The sequence below is a fragment of the Lissotriton vulgaris genome, chromosome 9 (assembly GCF_964263255.1).
Source record: "Lissotriton vulgaris chromosome 9, aLisVul1.2, whole genome shotgun sequence".
Taxonomy (NCBI): domain Eukaryota; kingdom Metazoa; phylum Chordata; class Amphibia; order Caudata; family Salamandridae; genus Lissotriton; species Lissotriton vulgaris.
The window spans coordinates 262,899,432-262,914,917 of NC_141697.1; the positions used below are offsets into that span (position 1 = coordinate 262,899,432).

Below are 15,486 nucleotides of genomic sequence, written 5' to 3' on the forward strand. Positions count from 1 at the left end.
CTCACTACCCCTGGCATAAATAAAGGTTGAAAAGTAGGCAAAATGGTTGGAGGCCTAACAACAAAGCCTGCATTCAAAATGGCCACTTGCCTGCCAGCACATGGCCAGTGCCTGTAGCTGCACTCAAAATGGCCACCAGCCACATGGCATGTCCCTCCCCATGAACACCCCCAAAAATCGAAAAACACTGCAAAATCAGCACAATCCCATTCCATCCATGATGTTTAAATTCAAGACAGCCCACAGAAAGACTAGGCCCCATGCACCACTCACTACCCCTGGTCAAGGCCCCAACAACAGGTCAAAAATCGAAAAACACAAAATTGTACAAAAAAAAAAAATCGAAAAACACAGAAAAATCAGCACAATCCCAATTCATCTATGGCCTCCATGATGTTTAAATTCAAGACAACCCACAGAAATACTAGGCCCATGCAAGACTCACTACCCCTGGCATAAATAAAGGTTGAAAAGTAGGCAAAATGGTTGGAGGCCTAACAACAAAGCCTGCATTCAAAATGGCCACTTGCCTGCCAGCACATGGCAAGTGCCTGTAGCTGCACTCAAAATGGCCACCAGCCACATGGCATGTCCCTCCCCATGAACACCCCCAAAAATCGAAAAACACTGCAAAATCAGCACAATCCCATTCCATCCATGATGTTTAAATTCAAGACAGCCCACAGAAAGACTAGGCCCCATGCACCACTCACTACCCCTGGTCAAGGCCCCAACAACAGGTCAAAAATCGAAAAACACAAAATTTTACAAAAAAAAAAAATCGAAAAACACAGAAAAATCAGCACAATCCCAATTCATCTATGGCCTCCATGATGTTTAAATTCAAGACAACCCACAGAAATACTAGGCCCATGCAAGACTCACTACCCCTGGCATAAATAAAGGTTGAAAAGTAGGCAAAATGGTTGGAGGCCTAACAACAAAGCCTGCATTTAAAATGGCCACTTGCCTGCCAGCACATGGCCAGTGCCTGTAGCTGCACTCAAAATGGCCACCAGCCACATGGCATGTCCCTCCCCATGAACACCCCCAAAAATCGAAAAACACTGCAAAATCAGCACAATCCCATTCCATCCATGATGTTTAAATTCAAGACAGCCCACAGAAAGACTAGGCCCCATGCACCACTCACTACCCCTGGTCAAGGCCCCAACAACAGGTCAAAAATCGAAAAACACAAAATTTTACAAAAAAAAAAAATCGAAAAACACAGAAAAATCAGCACAATCCCAATTCATCTATGGCCTCCATGATGTTTAAATTCAAGACAACCCACAGAAAGAATCAGTCCACCCACCACTGAGTACCCCTGGGAAAAGGCCCCAAAACAGCAAAAAAATCGAAAATCCCAAAATTTTAGTTGCAGCAACTGTAATGCCCCAAACAAACTTACTTGTAAAATTTCTAATCCAACAGTGATCCAAAGAAAGTCAAAAAGGCCTCAAATCCAAAGATCCAGCAGCATCCACAAAAGGTAATCCTTCCAGGTCCACATCCGAATGAAAAGTGACCAGGAGATGGACAAAGCACTGGGAGGAGCCTGCTGAACAGGAACAGGAAGTTGAAGACTATGGGGCACTTCCTTCCTCCCACCCCCCTGCCCCCCTCCCCAAAATGGACTCCTCGCTAAAAAAGTGCAGGCAAATGTCAAACTAAGGAGTTATTCACATAAAAATCATCATTTCTAGAAGGTTTATGCTGCTTGCTGGTGGATTTCTTGTGCAGAATTGCAAATTTATATTTTCGCGCGCCGCATCTCAAATCTCGCAATTTGCGAAGTACCGCGAGACGTGATCTCGCCGTACTCGCGTTGACAAACTCTCGCTGGCAAGCCGCGATGACGTAATCGCGCTCGCCAATTCCCGCGGGATCACACAGCAAGATCCAAAATGGCGCAGCACTCGCAAACTATCGAAAAAAACAACTCGGCAAACGATGATAAACGCCGCGCGCCGCAAAAATTGTATCACCAACGCCGCGCGCCGCCAAAAAAATCCGCTGCGTGCGAATTTGCGGATTTTGCGGGAAATCCGCAAATCTCGCGGATTGCGGATTTCCCGAAAATCCGCAAAATCCGCGAGCGGAACGGATTTTCCGCCCACGCTTAATATGTGTATCACTACATATGATGAGTGAGTATATGTATGAGTGACTATATAGAACTGTTGCTGAATGAGTGGATGTGTATATAGATGGAGAAGTGTGGCTCAGTGGTTAGAGGCGGCAGACCCGGAAGCTGGGATCGACCATGGACCAGGGTTTGATTCCCCGCCTTAGCGGGTCTCGGGCTCAAAATTCCACGGCCTCGACAATTCTCGCTCCGGTGCCTACTCGACTCACGGGGTCTCACTCTGCAACTCTGGGCAATAGCTTGCTTAATCTCCATGACGGCCCCTCGCGGCGGGATGCCTGGCTTTCACCCTGTGGACACCCCTCCGGGGCCTCTCACAGGGGAATACCAGGACGGGTTCCCTAGGCAAGCGCCAGGATGCCCTTTGGGTGACAGGTTGCGCTATATAAATACACCTACATTTACATTTACATGGTGGAATTACTGAATTGGTTGTTGCATCTGGTATGGGTATCTCCATTTTTTTGAAATTGTTAGTTTCTATTTTTGAATATGTGTTTCAAGGGTTACATTACACTGAAAGGAGGTCTGTCAGTCTGTCACAAGGATGGTGTCATCAGTGATGTCATGAGTGATGTCACTGATCATGTCATGAGTGATGTAATATGTGATGTCATCAGCAGTGCATTGCAGGCGCGCAAGTTATAGTCAAGTCAAGTTTTTCAGTGAATTTAATAGGTTTTTTAAATGCTAATTCCTAACTATAACTGGTGTGAAACCTATGGTTTTTTCAGTGAATATATATATATATACACATACACACAATGAATGTTCAATGAATGTTTCCTCGTATAAGCAATTTATAATCTGGTATAATAAGAAAAGTTTCAATTCAGGGCAGACTGACCAAGGTAGTGCCTGACATATGATTACACGGGCTATTTGCCACGTGTTGTTCAGAACCATGCAATGCCAAGCGATTATCTTGTAGTAGGGGACTCAATACAGATATGTTTTTAAATGTTAACTGAATAATAGTGAAAGCCATAATTAGCCCATTAGGAGCCTTGAGAAAGTCTAGAAGTACTGGGCGAAACACGTGTCAGCTGTGAATCCATGAAACTGAAAACAGATAAGGGGATGAATATTCATTTACTATTAGAAGGTCCCATTGATGTTGTTTTTTAATTGTTTATAATCCCCAGGGTGTTTGGTGCTTTGTGTAATAACACCTGGTACTGAGATGGTGTGACCCAAACTGGCATCTTTTTTTCCTGCACTACCGTGCTGAATGTTTAATTTATACCCGTATAAATATATATCGATGAAGCTAACTGCTGTATAAGTCGTAAGTGATGCTGATTAGTACATTTTAATTTTAAACTCGACTCCCTTTAATCCTACAAGTGACGTAGTTTTGTTTGCCAAATTTGTTTGCTCGGTGCTTTACCAGTTGCCTGTGTGTTTTTCGTGCCAGGCTGGTATTTTTGGTTGCTTTTCTACAAGTGTTTGGGGTTTTTCGGGGGATATTTCGCAGCGCTCCGTCTCGTGTGCGTCCAAATTTTTAAGCATTTTTTTCTTTCAGTGCGGAAAGTTTCCAACCCACGTGACTTCCAGTTTCATGGTTCTCGGCGCCGCTTTACCAGAAACCACATCGGCCCCCAAGCATAGCGAAAGATGTCACCGAAACAGAGCGAGATATCGACAGCAGATAGGGAGAGCCGGAGAGGCAGAGAGAGCTGCGGGACAGAGGCAGAGAGAGGCAGGAGGAGGGAGAGGGGCAGTCAGACCAGAGACAGAGCGGGGAGAGTGAGAGGGCAGAGACAGAGGGGCAGAGAGAGAACCACAGGCAGAGCGGGGAGAGTGAGAGGGCAGAGAAGGACAGAGAAAGAGGGGCAGTCAGAGAAGGGGGCAGAAGGACAGAGTCAGAGAGAGGTAGAATGGGGCAGGGGGTAAATTAAACGACCACTGGCAGAGCGGGGACAGTAAGGGAGCAGAGAAGGACAGAGCCGGAGGGTAAGAAAAAGCCAGAGGGACAGTGCGTCCAAAGACACAGCAGGAGATTAAGGGGTCAAAAAAGGGCAGAGCCAGACAGGTGTAGAAGGAGGCACGGGAGAGTCAGAGGGCAGAGAAGGGTAGAGTGAGAAGAGCAGAGGTGAGAAGCATCACGGAGAGTCCAGGGAGAGCCAGGGAGAGCCGGTGGTGTGCGGAGAAAGGAGGGGGTGAATAGGGACAGGTGCGGAGGCAGAGGGGAGTCTGTCCTGGCGAAGAGACCGCTGCCTGCTGAAAGAGACGCGGACGGAACGCGGCGGACAGAGAAAGAGACACCGCTGCAGTCAGACAGCCCGGCACGTGAAAGGGAGAGGCCGAGAGGCATGCCACAGGACTCGGACAGCAACGACCAGAGCTACAGCAGCAGCTCCCCCGGACCCAGCCACAGACAGGTACCGCGCGCCTCCTCCCAGAAACAGACACTTGCCTCACCCTGTCAGATACAAGCAGGTCAACTCCCTGAATCTCCTAACAGGTACCGCGCGTCTCCTCCCTCATTCTGTCAAATTCAAGCAGGTCAACTCCATCGAGAAACAACCCGACTCTCCCCGTCCAGCGACAAACAGGCAAGAGCAAACACTACTTCACTCCATCCAGCGACAAACTGGCAAGAGCAAACTCTACTTCACTCCATCCAGCGACAAACCGGCAAGAGGAAACACTACTTCACTCCATCCAGCGACAAACAGGCAAGAGCAAACAATACTTTACTCCATCCAGCGACAAACAGGCAAGAGCAAACACTACTTCACTCCATCCAGCGACAAACTGGCAACAGCAAACACTACTTCACTCCATCCAGCGACAAACAGGCAAGAGCAAACAATACTATACTCCATCCAGCGACAAACTGGCAACAGCAAACACTACTTCACTCCATCCAGCGACAAACAGGCAAGAGCAAACAATACTATACTCCATCCAGCGACAAACTGTCAAGAGCAAACACTACTTCACTCCATCCAGCGACAAACAGGCAAGAGCAAACAATACTATACTCCATCCAGCGACAAACTGGCAACAGCAAACACTACTTCACTCCATCCAGCGACAAACAGGCAAGAGCAAACAATACTATACTCCATCCAGCGACAAACAGGCAAGAGCAAACACTACTTCACTCCATCCAGCGACAAACTGGCAACAGCAAACACTACTTCACTCCATCCAGCGACAAACCGGCAAGAGCAAACACTACTTCACTCCATCCAGCGACAAACTGGCAAGAGCAAACACTACTATACTCCATTCAGTGACAAACAGGCAAGAGCAAAAACTACTTCACTCCATCCAGCGACAAACTGGCAAGAGCAAACACTACTTCACTCCATCCAGCGACAAACAGGCAAGAGCAAACAATACTATACTCCATCCAGCAACAAACAGGCAAGAGCAAACACTACTTCACTCCATCTCGCGACAAACAGGCTAGAACAAACACTACTTCACTCCATCCCTTGACAAACAGGCAAGAGCAAACACTACTTCACTCTATCCCAGGACCAACAGGCCATAACAACACTACTTTACTCCATCCTGCAACAAACAGGTAGCGACAAACACTACTTCACTCCATCCAGCGACAAACACTACGCCCCGGTATAAAATATACTGAGTGAGTGTGGGCTAATGCTAGATATACCATCTGTAACAGTTAGAGCGCCCCATTATAAAATATACTGAGTGAGTGTGGGCCAATGCTAGATATACCATCTGTAACAGTTCGAGCGCCCCATTATAAAATATACTGAGTGAGTGTGGGCCAATGCTAGATATACCATCTGTAACAGTTCGAGCGCCCCATTATAAAATATACTGAGTGAGTGTGGGCCAATGCTAGATATACCATCTGTAACAGTTCGAGTGCCCCATTATGAAATATACTGAGTGAGTGTGGGCCAATGCTAGATATACCATCTGTAACAGTTCGAGCGCCCCATTATGAAATATACTGAGTGAGTGTGGGCCAATGCTAGATATATCATCTGTAATAGTGAGTGTGCTACTGTTTTAGATCAACTAAAGCCCTCCTTGCAAGTCGTGGAATTTCAACCAGTGTGATAATATATGTGTGTGAGTTTGTACATGACATTTCTATATATTTCAATATATAATTCCAGGTGACATTTCGCCATCCGCAATTTCCAGTCTCTCAGGGCCCAGAATGTTCAGGTTCTAAAACCCCAGACCCTATAATGTTCGGTCCAGACCCACAGAACCTGTCATAACAAAGGATCTGGTATTTCTGGATCCATGTGGTTATTCCCCATTCCATCGAAAAAACAGTATTCTGTGAATTTTGGTGCAGGAATTCGAGCCCTCCACTATTCCCGAAACCAAATACGCAAAACTCATAATGAGGGCCTGCGGTGCGAGCGCCACTGTTTAAAGTGTAATGACTGGAGCCGTGAAGGTGAGCCTCCATGTAAGGTACACTAGCTGTAATAGTGATTGTGACACGGTATTGTATATAATAACCGTGTAAACAGCGCGCATGCCCAGACGTTACACAAATTACAGCAGTGAGAGTGCCCTAGGGTAACACATACTGACTTTGTGAGATTGTAACAGTGTAAGATATATAGGAACTGTGTGAAAGTGAGCATGACACCGTGTAAGATATACAGACTGGGTAACAAGAGGAGCCCAGTGTAAGATATACAGACTGGGTAACAAGAGGAGCCCAGTGTAAGATATACAGACTGGGTAACAAGAGGAGCCCAGTGTAAGATATACAGACTGGGTAACAAGAGGAGCCCAGTGTAAGATATACAGACTGGGTAACAAGAGGAGCCCAGTGTAAGATATACAGACTGGGTAACAAGAGGAGCCCAGTGTAAGATATACAGACTGGGTAACAAGAGGAGCCCAGTGTAAGATACCCTAACAGCAAGAGAGAGCGTGCAAGATCTCATGACTGAGTCGCAGACATAGTGCCCCATTGTAAGATACACTGACTGCTGTGGTGTTAGGTATACTTACTGTCAGAGTGAGAGTGCTGAAGTGGTAGATATACTGACTGTGAGAGTGAGAGTGCTGCAGTCTTCGATATACTCCCTGTAAGAATTAGAGTGCTGTGGTGTTAGGTATACTCCCTGTAAGAATTAGAGTGCTGTGGTGTTAGGTATACTCCCTGTAAGAATTAGAGTGCTGTGGTGTTAGGTATACTCCCTGTAAGAATTTGAGTGCTGTGGTGTTAGGTATACTGACTGTGCCACAGTGATAGTGCTCCACTGTAAGATATACTTACTATGCGTGAGAGTGCTCTGGTGCTACACTTACTGTAAGAGTGAGAGTGCCCTGGTGCTGCGCTGACTGTAAGAGTGAGAGTGCCCTGGTGCTGCGCTGACTGTAAGAGTGAGAGTGCCCTGGTGCTACACTGACTGTAAGAGTGAGAGTGCCCTGGTGCTACACTGACTGTAAGAGTGTAAGTTATCTGGTGTTAGATATACTGACTGGGAGAGTACTGTGGTGTTGGGTATACTGACTGTGAGAGTGCTGTGGTGTTGGGTATACTGACTGTGAGAGTGAGAGTGCTGAAGTGGTAGATATACTGACTGTGAGAGTGAGAGTGCTGCAGTCTTCGATATACTCCCTGTAAGAATTAGAGTGCTGTGGTGTTAGGTATACTCCCTTTAAGAATTAGAGTGCTGTGGTGTTAGGTATACTCCCTGTAAGATTTAGAATGCTGTGGTGTTAGGTATACTGACTGTGCCACATTGATAGTGCTCCACTGTAAGATATACTTACTATGCGTGAGCGTGCTCTGGTGCTACACTTACTGTAAGAGTGAGAGTGCCCTGGTGCTGCGCTGACTGTAAGAGTGCCCTGGTGCTACACTGACTGTAAGAGTGTAAGTTATCTGGTGTTAGATATACTGACTGGGAGAGTACTGTGGTGTTGGGTATACTGACTGTGAGAGTGCTGTGGTGTTGGGTATACTGACTGTGAGAGTGAGAGTGCCCCTGTGTTAGATATAATGACTGCAAGACTACGAGTGTGCTGAGGTGATGGGTATACTGACTGTGAGAGTGCTGGGGTATTAGTTATGATGACTGTGAGCGTGAGTGTGCTGTGGTGTTAGATATAATGACTGCAAGACTGAGAGAGTTCTGCGGGGTTGTTATATTGACTGTGAGAGTGGTGCAGTGTTAGGTATGTTGACTGTGAGAGTGAGAGTGCTGTGGTGTTAGGTATACTGACTGTGAGCCTGAGAGTGCTGGGGTGTTAGGTATACTAACTGTGAGAGTGAGAGTGCTGTGGTATTGGGTATACTGACTGTGAGAGTGAGAGTGCTACAGTGTTGGGCATACTGACTGTGAGAGTGAGAGTACTGGGGTGTTGGCTATACTGTGAAAGTGACAGTGCTGCGGTATTTGGTATACTGACTGTGAGAGTGCTGGGGTGTTGGGTATACTGACTGTGAGAGTGATGCAGTGTTGGGTATACTGACTGTGAGAGTGCTCTGGTGTTAGATATAATGACTGCAACTGAGAGAGTACTGTGGCGTTGGGTATACTGACTGTGAGAGTGGTGCAGTGTTAGGTATACTGACTGTGAGCCTGAGAGTGCTGGAGTGTTAGGTATACTGACTGTGAGAGTGAGAGTGCTGTGACATTGGGTATACTGACTGTGAGAGTGAGAGTGTGGGGTGTTGGCTATACTGTGAAAGTGACAGTGCTGTGGTGTTCGGTATACTGACAGTGAGAGTGTTGTTGTGTTGGGTTTACTGCATTTGAGAGTGCCGTGGTATTGGGTATACTGCCTGGGAGAGTGCTGTGGTGTTGGGTATACTGCCTGGGAGAGTGCTGTGGTGTTGGGTATACTGCCAGTGAGAGTGCTGTGGTGTTGGGTATACTGCCTGTGAGAGTGCTGTGGTGTGGGGTATACTGCCTGTGAGAATGCTGTGGTGTTAGGTATACTGTCAGTGAAAGTGCTGTGTTGTTGTGTATATTGACTGTGAGAGTGCTGTAGTGTTAGGTTACTACCTGTGAGAGTGCTGTGGTGTTGGGTATACTGCCTGTGAGAGTGCTGTTGTGTTGGGTATACTGCCTGTAAGAGTGCTGTGGTGTTGGGTATACTGCCAGTGAGAGTGATGTGTTGTTGTGTATACTGACTGTGAGAGTGCTGTGGTGTTAGGTTACTGCCTGTGAGAGTGCTGTTGTGTTAGGTATACTGCCTGTGAGACTGCTGTGTTGTTGGGTATACTGCCTGTGAGAGTGCTGCTGTGGTATTGGGTATACTGCCTGTGAGAGTGCTGTGGTGTCGGGTATCATGCCTGTGAGATTGCTGTGGTATTAGGTATGCAGCCTGTGAGAGTGCTGTGGTGTTGGGTATACTGCTAGTTAGAGTTCTGTGGTGTAGGGTATACTGCCTGTGAGAGTGCTGTGTTGTTGTGTATACTGCCCGTGAGAGTGCTGTGGTGTTGGGTATACTGCTTGTGAGAGTGCTGTGGTGTTAGGTATGCAGTCTGTGAGAGTGCTGTGTTGTTGTGTATGCTTTGCGTACAAAAGATTATGGGTTTTCTTAAATTGAACCGCACTTCTGCAAAGTGATGCCAGTTATGCAGAGAGAGTCTAATAGTATCCGCGGCAACCAAGGCCAGGGTGCTTAGAAGGTATGTGACACCTACCCACCATAGTGTCAATTAGTCCTTGGATTCAGCCGAATCCAGGTCACATATGAGAATACAAAATACCCAAGCACACCAATATAATTATTCCCACACAGGTGGACGTATAGGTATTGTTTCAAACAGATCAATAATTTTTCAACGCCCTGTATCCAATAAATCCATAAAAATCTCAATAGAATCAATCAAATAGTCCAGTCAGAGCTTCTGTCTTGAGGTCTGTTTTTTAATTTCCACAAGTTCACAAGAATCCAAGTAACAGCCGACGCTCGTTTCGCCCACAGGGCTTTCTCAAGGCTTAGTATTGTCTCTTAACGACCTGGAAGTAGTGGAAATTATTCCCTTAGATACTGTGTCCCTTAGCGATATATGATACTCCAATTGTGCGCAAATGATGGAACACATTCGTAGGTCAGTAATGACTGTTCAGGCTTCAAATCATATTCGGCAAAGCATTTGTCGAAATGTCAATAAGTGAAGTCCATTCAGGCTTGTTAGCCGAGCCTCATCATAATGGCAACAAATTTCATAGGATTATGATAGATCCCTAAGTCTTATATTTTATGAACTGTTGCCCATGGTCTGTCCTCGGTGAATCCGTTCTCGTATCTCAGTCGTGTATGCTGCCTGTGAGAGTGCTGTGGTGTTGGGTATACTGCCTGTGAGAGTGTTGTGGTGTTGGGTATACTGCCTGTTAGAGGTCTGTGGTGTTGGGTATACTGCCTGTGAGAGTTCTGTGGTGTTGGGTATACTGCCTGTGAGAGTGCTGTGGTATTGGGTATACTGCCTCTTAGAGTGCTGTGGTGTTGGGTATACTCCCTGTGAGAGTGTTGTGCTGTTGGGTATACTGCCTGTAAGAGTGCTGTGGTGTTGGGTATACTGCCTGTGAGAGTGTTGTGTTGTTGGGTATACTGCCTGTGAGAGTGCTGTGGTGTTGGGTATGCTGCCTGTGAGAGTGCTGTGGTGTTGGGTATACTGCCTGTGAGAGTGCTGTGGTGTTGGGTATACTGCCTGTGAGAGTGCTGTGGTGTTGGGTATGCTGCCTGTGAGAGTGCTGTGGTGTTGGGTATACTGCCTGTGAGAGTGCTGTGGTGTTGGGTATACTGCCTGTTAGAGGTCTGTGGTGTTGGGTATACTGCCTGTGAGTGTTCTGTGTTGTTGGGTATACTGCCTGTGAGAGTGCTGTGGTATTGGGTATACTGCCTCTTAGAGTGCTGTGGTGTTGGGTATACTCCCTGTGAGAGTGTTGTGCTGTTGGGTATACTGCCTGTGAGAGTGCTGTGGTGTTGGGTATACTGCCTGTAAGAGTGCTGTGGTGTTGGGTATACTGCCTGTGAGAGTGTTGTGTTGTTGGGTATACTGCCTGTGAGAGTGCTGTGTTGTTGGGTATACTGCCTGTGAGAGTGCTGTGGTGTTGGGTATACTGACTGTGAGAGTGCTGTGGTGTTGGGTATACTGCCTGTGAGAGTGCTGTGGTGTTGGGTATACTGCCTGTGAGAGTGCTGTGGTGTTGGGTATACTGCCTGTGAGAGTGCTGTGGTGTTGGGTATACTGCCCGTGAGAGTGCTGTGGTGTTGGGTATACTGCCCGTGAGAGTGCTGTGGTGTGGTAGACTGCCTGTGAGAGTGCTGTGGTGTTGGGTATACTGCCTGTGAGAGTGCTGTGGTGTTGGGTATACTGCCCGTGAGAGTGCTGTGGTGTTGGGTATACTGACTGTGAGAGTGCTGTGGTGTTGGGTATACTGCCCGTGAGAGTGCTGTGGTGTTGGGTATACTGCCCGTGAGAGTGCTGTGGTGTTGGGTATACTGCCCGTGAGAGTGCTGTGGTGTGGTAGACTGCCTGTGAGAGTGCTGTGGTGTTGGGTATACTGCCTGTGAGAGTGCTGTGGTGTTGGGTATACTGACACAGAATATCATTGCTCTTCTGCTCTTTCCCATCGCGGAGTTCTTTAGAATCTCCGTAGGCATCACGCGGACAGGCACGAGCGCACCCCTGATGCAGTGCAAGGGATCCAGATATGACCTGTGCCCCCGCAGCGCTGCGGTCAGCTCCGGGGCGTTCTGTGCATTCCCCGGAGAAGAACAGGGTTCTCACTCCAGCGGCACTGTGCTGCATTTACTCGCCGTCTACCAGAAGGGCATCTTAGTTACACGTTGAAACTGGTCACCAAGCTGGTCTGGAGAGCTTTTTGTGCACCCTGTAAGGATCAGTCCAGACAGCCTGTATTTCAAGGGCGTGGCTATTCAGCAGTGCAACGAGCAGTGGTTCTGGGTACCGGGGAGTGACTAGCCCAATTCGCCCCAATTTAGAGTGCCTGGTATTCTCCAGATCTGGTGATTCAGTGAAATAATGCATCCAGTACATTTGACCCCATTCTCACAGGCTCGAATCCAGCATGAACATTCAACCTATCATCCATCTGGGGTCGATAAGTGAGTGCATTGAGTTAGGTTAACAATACTAATGTGCTACCTGTCTGTAGTGCTTGAAACCCACTGGTTTGAATGTGCTTTCAACAAGTACACCTGTTACACTATATCTTTTACTCATGGAATCATGGGGTGAGATACCCATTCTCCCTGAATGCATTAAGGTCCCTGCCTGTCTTGCTGAACCACTTCGGTTTTTTATTTTGTAGCAAAGAGGCCAGTAGTTACACCTGTCACCCCACCAAGGAAGGGCCTTTATAACCCATACCACATTGTTAATCTTGTACTGATTCCAGCAAGGTGTTTGACAGGCGGGGACCTTCAAGGGTAGTTTGCAAGGACAAATTACAATACTATGGTACTAACAACATGTTTTTATATAGTGCTTCAAACTGAATTTCTAAACACTGTAAAGAACAGATGTTCCTATTATCCAGTTATAAGGTGGTCTCTTAGTTTAGAAATATGCTTTCTTATTCCTCACTTGTAGGATTAGGCCCCTCAGGCTCCCTTGACCCAGACTGAACCCAAAGTAAAGAGCAGGCGAGATGGGACCTTGGGGCCCAGTGAAGGACGTAGGTTTGGTTGTCGAGTTACTTCCATATTCCATTGGTTGGTGAGTGATATCTGACACAGGGCATGTGCTCTGCTCTTCATGAATGTCACTGTATATGCCTGTGAGTCGGTTCTCTTGACTGAGAACTATTCTGTACTAAAAGCCAGTGGAGAAAAATCTGCAACAGAGCGCCCACCATGCCCTACAGCTGAGAACCTCTACGTACGTGATAGCACAATCAAACTCAGAACATATTGCTTGCTACTACTGCCTTGAGTCCCACACTCTGCAACGCTCATGTGAGCCCGCTGTGAAGTCTAATCACCCCCCCCCCCCCAGCTTCTCTTGTTATGTTTATGTCCATGATCCTCAGGGCCACTAGGATTATGCGGGAAAAAGATCACCAAATTGTACGGCATGGTTTACTAAATTATGCGGCATGGAAAAGAACATTGTGCGGCATAATGTTGCACATCGGTTAAAAGTATTATTTCATTATTTTGTTACTTTTTTCACAAGATAATACTCTCTGGGCAAATATTTCACCTCAATGGTTCCAATTATGCATAAAAAGCAGCGGCTGCCGAATTGCATAATTCCAGTGGCCCTAACCATACTTAATGCAGCTATTTTTCAATATTGAGTGGTCGCTGGTGCGGACAGGATGTTGGCTAATGCACTTAAGCTGAATTTTGAAAAAAGAGAAGTGCTATTTCTTGGTGGTTCCCACATCTGTCTGGATCACAGCCTGGTGGCCTAATCTGTCAATTTACTTTTCCAACTGCCACCTCCAACTATCTGGATGTCATTTTGTAGTTCTGGTGTTAACCAAGATCTTTGGATTTTACTAAAATTATACATTTAATAGACCTACCCAAAAAGGATTACAGCCAGCCTTCTTCATTCATTTGTCTTTTGTTGTGTCTTTCAAATTTTTAGGGCTCGCCTGCTGATGCGCTTGCGCATAGCTGGCGAGCTATATTGCAGCTTAAACATAGTTTACCTAACTCTGTGATTTGTTGCAGTGCCCGAAGCGCGTGCACATCAAAGCCACCAGCCTCCTTAGGCATCTTAAACTTCCCCCAGCCGGCATTTCTCCTCCCCTAATTATTCACTGCAAGGCCGCTATTCTTCCCTTCTTGCCTCTCCTCGCACCCCCCCTTCCCACCACAGCAATGCCGAGGGATTGTTTATATTGCAGCCTAACCATCTCCCACGCTGCTCCTGAAACAATAACCGTTGTTGGTCATGATATAATTAAACGCTCTAATTATTTTATCAGGGCCACACAGAATTTTATAAAGTCTTTTGCTGGCATTTTCATTTTATGCTGATTGCTATTTTACACCTTTCACATGCTGGCGATTTGCTTCAAAGGAATACATTCATCCTGCATCCCGTTACTAGAGCTTTCTCCTCTTCTGCTATATATGGGTTTTAGTTGAATTTCATTGATATTTTACTAATGATTTATAAAAAGTGCCACCCACCACACAGCTCCACCTACACAGCTCCACTGATGCACCCACCACACAGCTCCACAGAGGCACCCACAACACAGCTCCACCGAGGCACCCCCCACCCAGCTCCACCGATGCACCCACCACACAGCTCCACCGACACAGCTCCACCAATGCACCCACCACACCGCTCCACTGATGCAACCACCACACAGCTCCACCGATGCAACCACCACACAGCTCCACTGATGCAACCACCACACAGCTCCACCGAGGCACCCACCACACAGCTCCACCGATGCACCCACCACACAGCTCCACCGATGCACCCACCACACAGCTCCACCGATGCACCCACCACACAGCTCCACCGATGCACCCACCACACAGCTCCACCTACACAGCTCCACTGGTGCACCCACCACACAGCTCCACCGATGCACCCACCACACAGCTCCACCGATACACCCACAACACAGCTCCACCGACACAGCTCCACCGACGCACCCACCACACAGCTCCACCACACAGCTCCACCTACACAGCTCCACCGATGCACCCAACACACTGCTCCACTGATGCACCCACCACACAGCTCCACCTACACAGCTCCACCGATGCACCCACCACACAGCTCCACAGATGCACCCACCACACAGCTCCACAGATGCACCCACCACACAGCTCCACCAATGCACCCACCATACAGCTCCACCGATGCACCCACCACACAGCTCCACCGATGCACCCACCACACAGCTCCACCTACACAGCTCCACTGATGCACCCACCACACAGCTCCACCGATGCACCCACCACCCAACTCCACCGATACACCCACAACACAGCTCCACCGACACAGCTCCACCGACGCACCCACCACACAGCTCCACCTACACAGCTCCACCGATGCACCCAACACACTGCTCCACTGATGCACCCACCACACAGCTCCACCTACACAGCTCCACCGATGCACCCACCACACAGCTCCACAGATGCACCCACCACACAGCTCCACAGATGCACCCACCACACAGCTCCACAGATGCACCCACCACACAGCTCCACTGATGCAACCACCACACAGCTCCACTGATGCAACCACCACACAGCTCCACCGAGGCACCCACCACACAGCTCCACCGAGGCACCCACCACACAGCTCCACCAAGGCACCCACCACACAGCTCCACAGATGCACCCACCACACAGCTCCAGCGATGCAGCTCCACAGATTCCCCCACAACACAGCTCCACAGATG

General features: G+C 47.8%; 1 protein-coding gene across 1 annotated transcript in view; it reads left to right on the forward strand.

Moving 5' to 3' along the window:
• The first annotated feature begins 3,759 nt into the window (after positions 1-3,759).
• The window catches only part of BATF (basic leucine zipper ATF-like transcription factor), a 48,783-nt gene continuing 37,056 nt past the window's right edge, over positions 3,760-15,486 (forward strand). The window contains exon 1 of the mRNA XM_086936616.1: positions 3,760-4,536. Coding sequence (XP_086792742.1) covers positions 4,468-4,536 — 69 coding nt within the window. The 5' untranslated portion in view covers positions 3,760-4,467. The remainder of the gene's footprint in view (positions 4,537-15,486) is intronic.